Genomic DNA, 14674 nt, shown 5'->3' with positions numbered 1-14674 from the left:
AAAAGTTAAAAAACAAAAAAACAAAAACAGCAATACATAGTCAGACAACTCTAAGCAACACAGTGCTTGCTTTCACACGTTTTGTTTGACAGTACTGGTCAGTGATCATCAAATTTAATAGTGTAGTTTATAAAGCATGCAGAATTATAATGCAAGCACAAAAGGACTAAAATACTGTGCATCATATATCACATTCAGGGACTGTATCATTAACATGTGTTTTATACTCTATCTAAAAAAGTAACATGTACATCAGAACAAATACATTAAATAATGCCGGGACTACAGTGAAAGAAGTTTACAAAATAAATGATCCAAATGCATATGTGTAAAGGCAAAGTGAATTACCAGCAGTCCTAAGCAGGAACAAAAAATGATCAAATGTAAACTCAAGCATCAGCTTAATAAAATATGGACATGAAATACCCATCAGTTTCTACCACTTGAAGTTTATGCAGACCCCCTCCCAAAAGGAAACAACTGTGTTTACCTGTACTCACTGTACTTTAACAGACGCTAGAACCTCACATCTTAACAGCATACAGCTTTCCTTATAAAGCACTGTGAAAGGAAGTCTATGGTGCACTTTTCAGGAATAGTCAGAGAAGTGCTTAAAGATTTTTTTCTAATTAATTTTCAACATTCTTCAGAGAATTTTGTAACTCCTGAAGATTAAGATGGTCCTACAAAGTTAGCTCTAATTTCATATTAGTGCACTCACTCAGATATACTGCTTTCCTGAATTCATATTAAGTCTTTTACTTTACAAAGAGCACACAATTAAAGTTCTACTGTCCAGTCTTACATCACTAGTGAAGCATAGCTGCTGTTACTATAATTAATGTAGCATATATTTTTGGATTACAGAATCCCTGTATAAAGCCAGAAGCATGGGTTATCAGGTGTTTTACTTAAGACCCCCTGTAACATCTTAACCATACAATGTAAAACTGGAGGTGTCTTTTTTACAATTTAATATATGCGTGAATATTTAACAAACTTATTTTACCCTGTCTTATCCCAATAAATAAATTTGAGTGATCACTGAAGAAACCATCACTTGCTATGTGCTTAGGCATTGAGCAGTTCATGGTCTCTATCTGTTCTACCGACAGCATCAGGATTTGACAAAGGATCGAGGTCCGCAAAGAGATTGAACCAGGCAGACAGATCTTTAGTATTCTTCTGTACATCTAGAAAGAGGAAAAAACTGAACATTAGTAGACAGACACTGACTTTTTTAGACACATACAATATGCCGCTTAGGAGTTCAACAAGTTTTGCTGCATTTCCAGCATTATATCTTTGCTGCCAACAGTGAATAAAAACCACAAACATCACTAACTTTTAAATGTTTTGCAAATGTATTTTTTAGGAATGTTAATTAACCAGAGATAAGAACAATCTACTTTTTGTACATTTGCTGTTACTAGGCTGAAAAAACGGTTGCTCTGGGAATACAACTTTTAAAATATTAGTTGATGCAGATGGGTCTATATTATATCATCGAACCCTTAAAAAAGCGAACGCTGATTGATCGACCTAATTTAAGCGAAAGCTTACAATCTCGAACTGTCAGATCAGCGATTTTTTTCTTAGGGAAAAAAGAATTGCTGATCCAAAACACATGTACACAACACAAGCACACCAAACAAACAGAAATCCACACAAATACACCTAAAATTTGATACCTAACCCTACACTAAACTATGCACACACCACTAACTACCCACTTACCTTAACCCAAACCCTAACCCTAAGGTCCGTCACTATCACACACTCACCTCACCCGCTCCCTAACCCTAACTCACTTAAATCCACACTCACCCTCATGTCCACTCAATCGCACACACACCTAACCCGAGCCCTAACCCTAACTCACCTAAATCACCCTAACACTCACATTCACACAATCGCACACTTACCTGAATCCGACCGGTAACTTTCCACCATAACACTGAAAATACCGAAGCAACAGAAACGGACAACTGAATTCTTTCCCTAGGAAAAAATTTGAGTTTCTGCTGCTTCGATATTTTACAGTTTCACAAAAATAAGTTCGATCAATCAGTGTTCGCTTTTTTAAGTGTTCGAGGATATAATATAGACCCGATGCAGATATGTACTTCCACCAATTATTAAGGAAATTACTTTTACTCAAGGTTGGTCAAAATAACCAGTAATATCTACTGTAGTAGTACAACCTCTAAGATGCAAGAAACAGGCTTGAGATTTTACATTTCCCACACACTGGACAAGCACAGAACAGTATATCCTTGTCACATTCAAAGCAAGTTGGGAGAGAAAGCAAATCTGGAAGAGACTGACAGCATATAATGGATGCCATATCCTGATTTCTGACAAGTCCATACGAGTAGATATTTAAGGATCATGAGACAGGCAGTACTGTTCATGACTAAGGAAATGTTTATTCAAGTTAATCAAGAAGGTAAATATTACTTTGCAAGAAGGAAAAGGGGCATACATACCCCACATCTCCCATTCAAGCCTTCATTAATTGCAGTGTCTAGCAATTGCAACACACATGATAGAAAGGAGTTTGTAAATCTCACTAGTTAACACCATCAGGCCAAAAAGCCTTACTGTCTTTCAGCTTTGCAACTGTTGCTTTATATTCTAGTTAAAAGATAGAGGCCATCTACTGATTCCTGGGTTTGGGACTATTGCTGGTAGGGAGAGTACAGTCAAAAAGTACTTGAATCTGATGTGTTCAAGATTGTTCTGAGGTAGTTTCCTGGTGTGTGTGTATGGGGGTGGGGGGTGGGCAGGTACTACCTCTGTGAAAGTTCAAAGAGATATTCACATTCTACAGCCAGCTGAAGGTATAATGAAGAGCTCTTACAGTTTCCCTGAAGAACTTGTCTGGGTCAGACCACTGTCAAGGTATCGATAGCTGTGAATGTCCTTCAGCTTCAGATAAGCAAACATTTATGTAAAGCATTTACTAAAGACAGTAGACAAGCCAAAGAGTAAGAAGGTGAACTGAAAGTGAAAAATACTCAATGAAAACCTGACATAATGCCTATGTGCTCTACACATTGGTATGTGCAGATAAGTACCTAGCTTGTCCAAACTGGCCTGAAGGGCACTTTCATCCGCAGAGGCAGGAGAGACCATATGGAAGCATCTCAGATTTTTTTTTTCTTTCTTTTTTTTTTTTTTTACCATCACATATTTGATAAAATGTGACATACAGGGTACAAATATTCTATTTCTTGGCAGTAAGAAGACTCAAACACTAACCATTCCTTACTCTGACTGGAGTACATTTTTATGGCTCCGCACTATAACAAAAGGCAAAAACAGACAGGATTCTGTAGGCTGGGAAATGCCACAACTGTATTGTGCATCCTGCATTCTGGTCTGATGTTAAGAAGCCCCAGTTCTCCCAAAAAAACAGGCAATCCTTCCACTCAGGAAGCTTGAAGGTGGTTGGTGGACGGGGAAGGGAGAATGAAGACCAGAGTTGCCTGAAGAGAAATTCCATTCCTGCATATAGTTCTCATTTCTATCTTGGCACTTTTTGACATTTCAGGACTTTTTGGATCTGCCACTCTTATTCGGTTTCTATAGCAATGTAGGAATAATAGTAGACAAGTGATCATGGGGACCATCAGCCATATTTACAAAGCACTTGCAACTTTGTGAATTACTTAATACTGCTTACTTCCCAAATCAAACAGGGCCTTACATGGTGAGCATGGTGCAAACTTGTCTATCCATTCAGCCATCATGACAAACTTTAAAGGCAGCCAAAGTAGAACTGTGCTTGACCTGTAGTGGCAACGTATTCCATGGGCTGAAAATACACTGTGTTAGCAATCTATTCCTCCAGCGAGTCTTGTGTTTTGATGTAGAGTTAGGTGTCTAGTACAGGTGCTTGAAGTAGCACTAGTTTTGCAAAGAAATAGGAGGTCAAATAGGATTGCGTCTTTCATGGCTCAAAAAAAAAAAAAAAAAATACAGAGAGGTTACCTCAGAAAGTACAGTTGTGTACACTTACCATAAATGTAGATGTTCGAGTGTATTCACTGTTGCAGTCATTACATTTGGGTAATCTGCTGGCAGGTTGCCCTCAGTCGGCCTGAATTCCAATGTCTTGGGACCTGCGTTGGTTGCTGTCTTCTCTTCCATGACGTCAGGGGTATAAAACATGCAGCCGACGCCATTTTCTTTCGTTTTTCTTGCCCCCCGATGTCAGGTGCCCCCAAAAAGGTAGCAATATTACATAAATATATATACATGCATCAATATAAACTTTACCTTCATCTACAAGCAAATACACCACATAGGTTGTAGAAGATAGAGAAGGAAAGATAAACTTTAGAATGACAGGGGGATGGCGGGAGGGTAACCTGGACTGCAACAGTGAATACACTCGAACTTCTACATTTATGGTAAGTGTACACAACTGTACTATGTTCTTCGTGTTTCACTGTTGCAGTCATTACATTTGGGTAGAATCCCAAAGCTATGGTTGGGAGGCTGGTGCTAAACAGCATTAGGTGCGGCTATAAGGCCCTGCAGCACTGCAGTGGCAAAGCCTGCCCTGGACATGAGTAAAGAGGCAAATGTAAATGCTTTGTAAAGGTGTGAACAGAACTCCAAGTAGCAGCCTCTAGAATGTCTTTGGTTGGTACTCCCCTGAGAAAGGCTGCTGAAGTAGCTGCAGCTCTGGTGGAATGAGACCTAATGCCCTTGGGCACAAGTTTACCATGGTGTAAGTAGCAGAAACGGATGCAGTGGCTTATCCACTTTGAAATTGTCTGCTTTAAAATAGCCTTTCCTTCTGATCCTGCAACATATGACACTAGTAATTGCTCAGATTTTCTTAGAGCTTTAGTCCTGCTCAAGTAGAATCTTAGCTGTCTGTGTACGTCCAAGGAATACAGAATTCTCTCCCCTTTGTTCTGCAGATTTGGATAAAAAGTTGGCAGATGAATTGTTTGGTTAACAGACACACTGGAAACCATCTTAGGCATAAAATTAGGATTTGTCTTCAGAGACACCCTGTCTGAGTAAAATATGATAAAAGGCTCTACAGCCATGAGGGCCTGTAGCTCTGAAACTTTTCTTGCTGAAGTAATTGCTAGTAGCAGAGCTGTCTTTATATATCAGCGGTAGCAGCTGGTTCAGATGGAGGCAGGGTGAGCTTTTCCAACACATAATTGAGGTCCCATGCAGGTAATGGTGAATTTCTAGGAGGCCTTACATTTTTGGCTCCTCTAAGATACTGCTTTATTAAAGGATGAGAAAAGATTGGTGGCTCTGTATTGTAATGTGCCGAAATGGCAGAGGCATGGATTTTGATTGATGAGAAAGATAGGCCTTTGTCAAGCATCTCAGTCAAGTATTGTAATATCTGAGCAATATGTGGTTCTGCTGTATCAGTTCCTTGTGCTCGATTCCAAGCACAGAATCTCTTCCATTTGTCAGCATAAGATTTTCTAGTACTAGGCTTTCTGGCTTCCAAAATTACATCCATCACAGCTTTACTGAGAGGTGTTGTTTGTATGTGCAGGATCTGATTGTTTTGCTGGGACAGTAGCTGTGGTCTTTGAGGCAAGGTCCAAAGCTGGGTATTGAGACAAGTCCCTTAGGACTGGGTACCAGTATTGGTGGGGCCAGTCCGGGGCAATTAATATCATCTTTGGCTTCTCTTGTCTGACTTTTAGGAGGATCTTGGGTAGAAGAGGCAGAGAAGGAAAGGCGTAAACTGATAGGTTTTTCCATCTGAAGGACAGGGCGTCAACTTTCCATGCTTGTCTGTGATGAGTCCTTGTGCAGAATCTTTTCAACTGATAATTTTGAGGAGAGCCAAATAGATCTATGTCTGGGCTCCCCCATTTCTCTGTTATCATGCTGAAGACGTGTGCATTTAGTTTCCACTCGTGAGGATCCATAAGGTTTCTGCTTAAATCGTCTGCCAGAGTGTTTTGTTTTCCTGGCAGGAATTGAGCTTGAAGATGTATTTGGTAGGTCAAAGCTGTGTCCCACAGTGCCATGGCTAATCTGCAAAGGGGGTATGAGTGTGTGCCCCCTTGCTTGTTTATATACCACATGACTGTGGTGTTGTCCGTCTTTATCAGTAGTTGTCCTGGATCAAGTAAGCCCTTGAAGGCTGTTAGGGCATTTTGAACAGCTAGCATTTCTTTCTGGTTGATATGTAGATGCATTTGTTTTGGTGCCCATATGCCCTGAATGCATCTTCCTGCCATGTGGGCCCCCCAGGCATAATCAGATACGTCTGTTGTTAAGGTTTGGCTGGCAGGGGGTAGAGTGAAGGGCTGTCCCATGTTTTGGTGACAGGCCTTTGCCCACCATAGAAACTGCTGTTGCAGGCAGCGAATGAGAGGAATCATTGTTTCCAGACTGTGTGAATGTTGACTCCATAAACTTTTTAGGTACCATTGAAGTTTCCTCATATGCAGTCTTGCATATGGAATTAGTAGGATGCAGGATGCCATGTAGCCCAGAGCCTGCAGAATGTGTCTTGCAGAAGACTGTGCTTTTGTTGCCATCAGTTTGAAGTAAGTAGTCAGTTGCCTTTGTTTGTCTGGTGTGAGGTAAGCCATCTGGGCAGTTGTATTCAAGCTTGCACCCAGGAATGTTATCTTTTGAGAGGGTACCAGTTGTGATTTCTTTTCGTTTATTGTGTACCCTAGGCATGTTAGAAGCCTTTTCCCAAACGCCAGGTGTCAAAGAAGAGTGTCCTTGTTCTCTGCTTGAATGAGACAGTCGTCCAAGTAAGGATATATTTGTATGCTTCTTTGTCTGCAAAATGCAATTACTAGTGACTTAAGCATTAAGCCAGCCTTGAATCTGAGGTATCTTCTGCACGACTGTCTTACTGGGACATGCAGGTATGCCTCTTTTAGGTCTAAAGTCACCAACCAAGCATTCTTGCCCAGCATGGGCAGAAGCTGCTGCAAAGTCAGCATTTTGAATTTTGGAATGTCCAGGTATGTGTTCAAAATCGATAAATCCAGTATTGGCCGCCAGGCCTTGTCTTTTCTGGGTACCAAGAACAGTCGAGTAAAAACCTTGTCCTTTTTCCTGTTCTGGTACTGTCTGGATGGCCCTCATATCCATGAGTGACGTAACCTGTTTCTGTGCCCATTGATTTTTTAGCAAATCTGGCCAACCATTTGCCATTGGCAGAGTGTGGAAATGGAATCTGTATCCCTGTGATACGATGTTTAGTACCCACTTGTCCTGGGTTATTAACTGCCAATTTTGAGCAAAAAGTGCTAATTTTCCCCCTATGGGTGCTGCCAAAAGATAAGTGCTTGGTGTAGGGAGAGGGGAAGTCATTGGGAATGCTTTCTGTAGGTTTGCACTTTATCTCCTCCAGATTTGGAGGTGGATGCGGCCCATTGCTTTGACCTATATGAGTCTTGTGCCTGGTATCTGGAACCCTTAGGGTGTCTGGATTTGTCCCTTTGAGCTCTATCTGACACAGGAAAGGACAAATTTTTTGTAGGCCAGCGTCTACTGAATCTTGGTAGCTGCACTTGTAAGAAGTCTTTAACAGTTTACATAGACTTAGATTTGTCTTCCATTTTCTTTAAAACCTCTTCTGCCTTAATACCAAACAATGATCATGCTGTAAAGGTGCATCTAACAATTTAGCTTTATAATGGTCAGGCAAATTTTGTTCCTTTAACCAGGCATGCCTCCTAATCACAGATCCAGTAACTGCAGCCCTGCAGGAGGCCTCTAAAGAATCAAAACCACATTGCAAAGTATGCTTTCCAACTTGTTCAGCTGCATGCAATAATTCCTGCAATTCTTTATTTTCTGCACATTCTGAAATCAACATCATTTTCTGTTTCAGCAATCCCATAACATGTTGTTGGTACTTAAGCATATGAAATTGACAGTTTAAGGCCCTGATTGCCAAGGTTGCAGATGTATAAACATTTGCTCCCCATCTGTCCAGTGCCCTTGAATCTCTGTCAGAGGGGGTAGGATTTTTTGCTGTTGAGGCCTTAACTCCCTTTGGGCCCTGTGAAATCGTTTCAGGATCAGCAGTAGGGTTTCTAAATAAAAAATTATGTGAGTCAGGGACCCTGTAATATCTGTCAGGCTTACTGGGAGCCTGAGGTAAGGAATCAGGGGGTCAAACTTGACTCTGAAAACACATCATCCACAATGTCTAAAACAGGGGGAATGGCTAAAGGCTTGTGCTGAGGGAGGAGGAGGAAATCCCTGAGCCTCTTTTTTGATTCTGAGAAGTCTTGACTCTCCCAGTGGAAATGCTCCCTCAAAGTATGCAAGGTTTCTCCAAATGAATAGTCCTCAGGAGGAGATGCAGATGGAATAGACTCCTCAGCATCAGAATCCCCAAAGGGAGGTATAGATACAATTCCTGATCAGAAGAGGAATCAGACGAAATAGAAACCTGATCTGAAGATTCATAGTCAGTGTCTTGCCTAGGCCTCTTATCTGGAGGGGGATGGGTACCCCTGATCAAGGTAATAAGGTCTTCAGCCATTTTGATCATCTGTTTCTTAGGCATAGAGGCCTGTGCACGTGGCTCATGCATCGTTTTTTTTAGTTTTAGAAGTTGCTTTTGTCTTTGGTTTTGCAGCTGTCGTTGGTTTGATATACAAATGTTGAGGTCTGAATACATCCCTCAGAAGCCGGTGCCTGCTCAGCGGCTCCGGACCCATCCGAGGGAGGTACATGCATCGGTCCAATACCTTGAGTATCTTGTGACATGCCGGACTCCACATGGGTGTCGTTAGAGGCCTGCGACTCGAAGGTAGTAGGCATCAGGGGCTGCGAAAGCGCCTCAGTGAGTACCGGCGAACCTGCGACTGGCTTAGGAGAAGCTTTGTCGTCGGTTTTGGATCTTGACTGCCTTTCTCTGTCCTTTTCTTTGCGTTTTTTATGTACTCTGGTAGCTGGATTGTTATCAGACGGCATTTCTGAGTAGTTAAATCTGTTTTCAAAATACTTTGATGCAAAAATATACCGACGCTTAATAGTGCGTTGGTTAAATCTAGCACAAAACCGACAGCCAGGCACATTGTGATCAGGGCCTAGGCAAGGAATACAGTATAAATGGAAATCCTTATGAGGTATTTGCTTCCCACAAGTAATACAATTAACTTTTTCTGACATCGGTAGAAAGCAAGAAAAAAGTTTTCTCAACGGGGTAGGGTACTTAGTTTTAGTGAAGACTTCGGTTATGAAACTCAAACTCGAATATTTCAGTAGTCGGCCGATCGGCACTTGCGAAATGCTTCTGCTTCGAGCACCTGGCGGCAAGAAAGACTAAAGAAAATGGCGTTGGGTGCATGTTTTATACACCTGACAACCTGACGTCATGGAAGAGAAGACAGCAACTGACACAGGACTCAAGACTTTGGAATTCAGGCCGACTTAGGGCAACCTGCCAGCAGATTACCCAAACGTATTGACTGCCAAAGTGAAACACGAAGAACATCAGCAGACAAGCTACTGAGTGTAATGTGACTTGTGCTAATCTTTTGGGATAGTTGAAGGGTTTAAAACCTTTAATTTTCTTGTTTAGAAATCCCTGAGGTTTTTCCATTTGAGCAATTTGTTTGGATATGTACATGCCAAAGTGGGTACTGCATTCAATGATGGGTCTGATAAGAGAGAATACATGGGTAGGATGACTTCTATGACTCTTGAAGACACTATGCGTTAATTTTCTGACACAGTTGAAGAAACAAAATATTTTACTTTGGTATCTATGACAACCTTAAATTTGTATTCTGCTTTATATTTTATAATAGTGCTCTTAAGTTCCTTGCTAACATGCTTCAGTGTGGTTTTGAGGTACGAGGATTGGGATTTCTTGCCACTTTTCATTATTTTCCTTCTTTTGTCATATATATATATATATATATATATATATATATATATATATATATAATTTTTTTTTATTAGAGAAGTTCCACCAGAAAAGTTTATGTTTGGCATGGACTCCTTTTGCCCTACCATTTGCTAAGTATTGAAGCCAGGGCACTGATCTGGGACTTCTATGAGTATTTAAGGAAACTACGGCAGGTTCAGCAACTGGGTGCTTACATAATTACATAAAAGCTTATGCCACTTTTGAGCTTTACTGGCAAAGCTCATTCAGACTCTGTCACAGCTTGCTGTGAGGAAAGGATAGTTTGCTTTTCTTTCTTGTATTCTGTATTACTTTAACACCTTCTAATTTGTATATAGTGATTTGTTTTCTTTTTCTTTACACCATGTTTTACTTGTATTCTGGTTTTATTTACATATTAAAACTAGGAAAGAGAGCACAACTGTCTCTCTTGCGAGTCATGCAGAAAATTTCCCACCCTCCTACCCTGGTGGTGTCGTGTTTTTAAACTCAACTGTCTTTCTAGTTGCCTGCCCCTTACGTTAATTTGACCACATATCTCCTCCCCTCTTCCATTTCACTGTTGTAAGCAGAAAAATCAATATTTTGTGAAATCACTCCCCTTCAGCTATTTAAATTTAATTCTATTCTGGTTCTATGGAATACAGTGGGATGGCCAAAGTGCCCACCCCCTTTAAATGTTTCTCTTTTAAAATTAGTGGTTCTCCACTTACGACAGCTAAAGCTTAAATTACCCCCTCTTTCATATCTGACTGTTTAGTGCACACTACAGTGCTTACAATATAAACCATCTTTTCCCATCTTATCTTTAAAATCTGCAACATCTATTGCAATACCACCAATTATTGGAGAGCCCACATTCTGCCTTTCAGTAGTCACCTCAGGATTAGTGCTTCTGTTTTCTCCTGGTGAGAGGAGCAGCACAGGGACATTATATCCTGGAGACTGGTGATCACCGGAAAGCCTAAAAACTGCTTCATAGGTGACAGCTTGGAATTTGTGCTTTTACTCTGCTCCTTGTGGCAGAAGGAGCAACATGGATTGATTCCTGACTGTTTCTGGTTGGGCAGTGAGTGTCTGTGCTTGACATTCTAGATTGGTCTGGTTGCTATTCAAGGCATCTACCACAAGAAGGTTACAACTAGCCTACAGACACTTGCATCACCTAGGACAAGACTGTGGATCACCAAACAGGCTATGGCCTGCTTTTCATCTTGAAATTAGTGCTAATATTTTGCTTCTGGTGAGAGAAGAAGCAAAGGAAAATTGTATCCCAGCAATGTGAAGCTGTGGTGAGACCAGCAGTAGTAGTACCCAGGCAGTAGCCATTCAAGCAACTAACCCATTTTCATCATTCTTGACAAGCTAATTCTTTGTTTTCAGTATGCACTGCTTGATTGGGTCTATATCATATGACCGAATTATACATATTGCGAACGTTCATAATATCGAACGTACCAGGCATTGAACTTCCTATTGTGGGGGGCTGTGCCCCCAACACCCCTCGCTAAATATATATTGCAACTCCGAGATCGCACTACAGTGAGGAAAGGGCAAATATCCCATCCTTCACTGTACCGTGATCTCAGAAAAAGCATTTAGAGGTCTGGTACGTTCGATATTAACAGCGTTCGCAATTTGTGCGATTTGCTCAGGGTCTATGTCAAGTCTTCGAACACTTAAAATTTTGAACATTACATGGACGAGATCAAATGTTCGAAATTTCAAGTGTTCGAAGATTGACTTTCAACGGTGCTGTATGGTGCAGATAGGAAGAATTTCCCTTTTCTGCACTGAAGTGCGGTCTCGGAGTTGGTATATTTAAGTAGGGGGGGGCTGCTCACACTGTTAAGGTGTGTTTTTCTTTTTTTCTTTCTTTTTTATGTGATATTTGAACATCCAAATGTCAAACATTTGGTCTCGACCATGTAACGTTCGACATTTTGGATGTTTGAATATTTAACATAGACCCTTCGCTCATATGATACAGACCCGCTTGATTTGTTTCTAACTTCACGATATCTGTCAAATATTTCATCCTTAAATTTTCATGGTCCACTCACAGTTTCCCCTCAAGTGCTTGGCAGTGCCCTATATAGACACACACACCTTGAATGACTTATTTCCTGTAAAAGCATGACTGAAATTTCACAAATACCTAGTTGTACACAGGACGTCTAGTTGGCAGTGATAAGCACTGCAAACCAGATACTCCTGACATTACTTGATCTTCTCACGCTAACTGCCTAATCAATAAAAAGTGCTTGTTGCCATGGATATGAACTTTCCCACTATCTCCGTTACCAGCTTGGTGGATATAGGCATCCTGAGGTAATGCAGAAATTGCCTCATGTTTACCAACAGCCAATTAATTCTCAAACAAACTGATATGGTATGTGACAGATGTATTTACACAATGTCACTGGAGGCAAAGCTCTCACATAAATGTACTCCTAATGTCAATAAGGTTGTCAGTAGTACACACACACCACCCATCACACAATTCAAAACAGACATACAGACACACATATGCTGAGGCACTTAAATGTAACCTTCCTAAATCCCTAAAACCTTCTACATGAAGTACACATAACAAATACCTTCAGCAGCCCACAATGCTCTCTTTCAAAACAACATCCACATCAACACATAGTCACATCTCATGGAGCCTCTACTTCTAAGACCAAAAGCAAGCCACCAGACAGTCCAACATTCTAGTCATTGGAGATGCCATCATAAGACACAGTGATGGTCCCTCTCATCAGGCTGAGTAAGGAGAAAGTCACGGTCAGCTGTTTATCAGGGGTTAGGATCTGCCACATTATGCACACACTCAGGTCATTGGACCACAAGTATCAGTATGACTCAGTCATAGTCCATGTGGGTGTAAATGACCTGCGACATACCTCCCTAGACTATATGAAGAGAGAAATCATGGAGCTCTCTGAATATGTGTCCCAGCCTGGTATGAGAGCCTAGCACTGAGTAGTTATCAAACAAACAAAAGATGAATGACTTTGATAATTGGCTTAATTTTTGGTGTTATTCTAAGGGGGTGCAATATTTGTCAGCATAAAAGGACATGGTCAACAGACCACATTGCTTTGCCAGGGATGGTCATGCACCTCTCTCTAAGGACAAGAACACTGCCTCAATAAGCCCAGACACTAACCCAGGATGCCTTCTAAACAGCATGAAACATGACCAATCAGGCAGTCTAGAATTATTTAACTGTAGCCTCATGAATCTCTGGAATCTCTGGAAAACAGCAACAGTCATCACTCTGCACAATGGTGGCCCATCGACAGACACTGGAAACTACACATCCATATGTCTCAATAGTCTTGTATGTAAAGGCATGGAAATGATCAATAGTGATATAGTAAACCTTCAGACAATGGAGTCACCCAGTCTGGTTTCATCAAGGGCAGGTCATGCTTACCCAACCTGGTGGACTTTTTTGATAAGGTGACAAAAGCAATGGACAAGGGCAAACTAGTTCACATTGCCTACCTTGACCTGGCCAAGGCATTTGACACAATACCCCAACTCAGGCTTTGTTGACAAACTCAGGAGGTTGGGTACAAATCCGTATATCACCCAGTGGATAGCCAACTGGCTCACAGACAGGACCAAGAAAGTTAAAAAGGGGGAGTCCACCTCTACAAACAGGCCAATGACAAGTAGAGTCCATCAGGGATCAGTCCCTGGACAACTCCTTTTTGGCATTTACTTCTCTGAAGTCAAGGCCAATGTCAATGGCCTCTGGCTGACTAAATTTGCAGATGATTGCAAATTAGGAGCTGTCACTGAATCCACACAGACACAAACTGTTCTTCAGGAAGGGCTGACATAAACAAATGGTGTCAGAGCCATGGACTAAAACTAAATGCCAAAAAATGTATAACTGTAACTTGCGGGAAGTCATTAATCCCTGGTAACTATCATATTGACAACACACCCCTTAGAGTTGACCCAGCAGTCAGGCACTTGGGGACATGCACAGGCAGTAATCTAGCCTTTGACCATCATGTGTCTGTCTATGCTGCACAACTTATGAACAAAAGCATGGCCTCAGGTCCAAATAAGTCATTATTCCACTTTATTCGGCATTCATCAGACCTATCATTGAGTACAATGCCACTTTTGGTATCTACCTAACCAAGCATATCCAACAAATGGAATCTCCAAAGAGGTTCCTCACTAAAAGAATGCAGGGTGTAAGTAAAATTTCCTATGCAGATCGCCTCAAAACCCTATCCCTGTATTCCATCTCCTACAGGCTGTTGAAGGGAGTTCTATGCCTGGCATACAGGGCATTGTCAGACCCTACCTTGATGGACCTGCATATCAGAAAAAGCATCATTCAGAATCAGAACACCCATTCTAAAGACTTAAACCTTGCCTATGATATAAATAGGACCTGCTGGAAAGACAGGCATCCCAGAGACTACTCTGTCTCTGGAACAGGCTCCATCCATGTGAAGCAGAGGTCCTCCCTAACCCAATTCAAGTGTAACCTGTACAATGGAATGGGGAAAAGGAAATTCATCCCTGGTTTGGCACCTATGTCTCTAATGGACACAGACATCCTGTAAATGGTTCATTTCCCAGGCCCCTGCTTGTAAATGTTTAATCTCTCAAGCCCCTGCTTACACTTATCAAAGGTACCAGAACTTGTCACAGATTTGGGATGCATAGCTAGGCTTAAAAAGGCTCTTGAGGTCGTTAGCCTAGTAGACACCTATGAACCTATGAAATATGTACATCCTACCAGGCTTC

At 41.3% G+C, this 14674-nt stretch overlaps 1 protein-coding gene across 1 annotated transcript in view; it reads right to left on the bottom strand.

Annotated features, from left to right (window-relative positions):
• Nucleotides 1-229: 229 nt before the first annotated feature.
• Nucleotides 230-14674, bottom strand: part of ICA1 (islet cell autoantigen 1) — a 239348-nt gene continuing 224903 nt past the window's right edge. Inside the window, exon 3 of the mRNA XM_044066477.1 lies at nucleotides 230-1193. Within this exon, the coding sequence (XP_043922412.1) occupies nucleotides 1072-1193 (122 nt within the window). The 3' untranslated portion in view covers nucleotides 230-1071. The remainder of the gene's footprint in view (nucleotides 1194-14674) is intronic.

The sequence above is a fragment of the Protopterus annectens genome, chromosome 3.part1, assembly GCF_019279795.1.
Source record: "Protopterus annectens isolate FY-2018-M chromosome 3.part1, PAN1.0, whole genome shotgun sequence".
NCBI lineage: Eukaryota > Metazoa > Chordata > Ceratodontiformes > Protopteridae > Protopterus > Protopterus annectens.
This window is presented reverse-complemented; position numbering and strand designations above follow the sequence as displayed.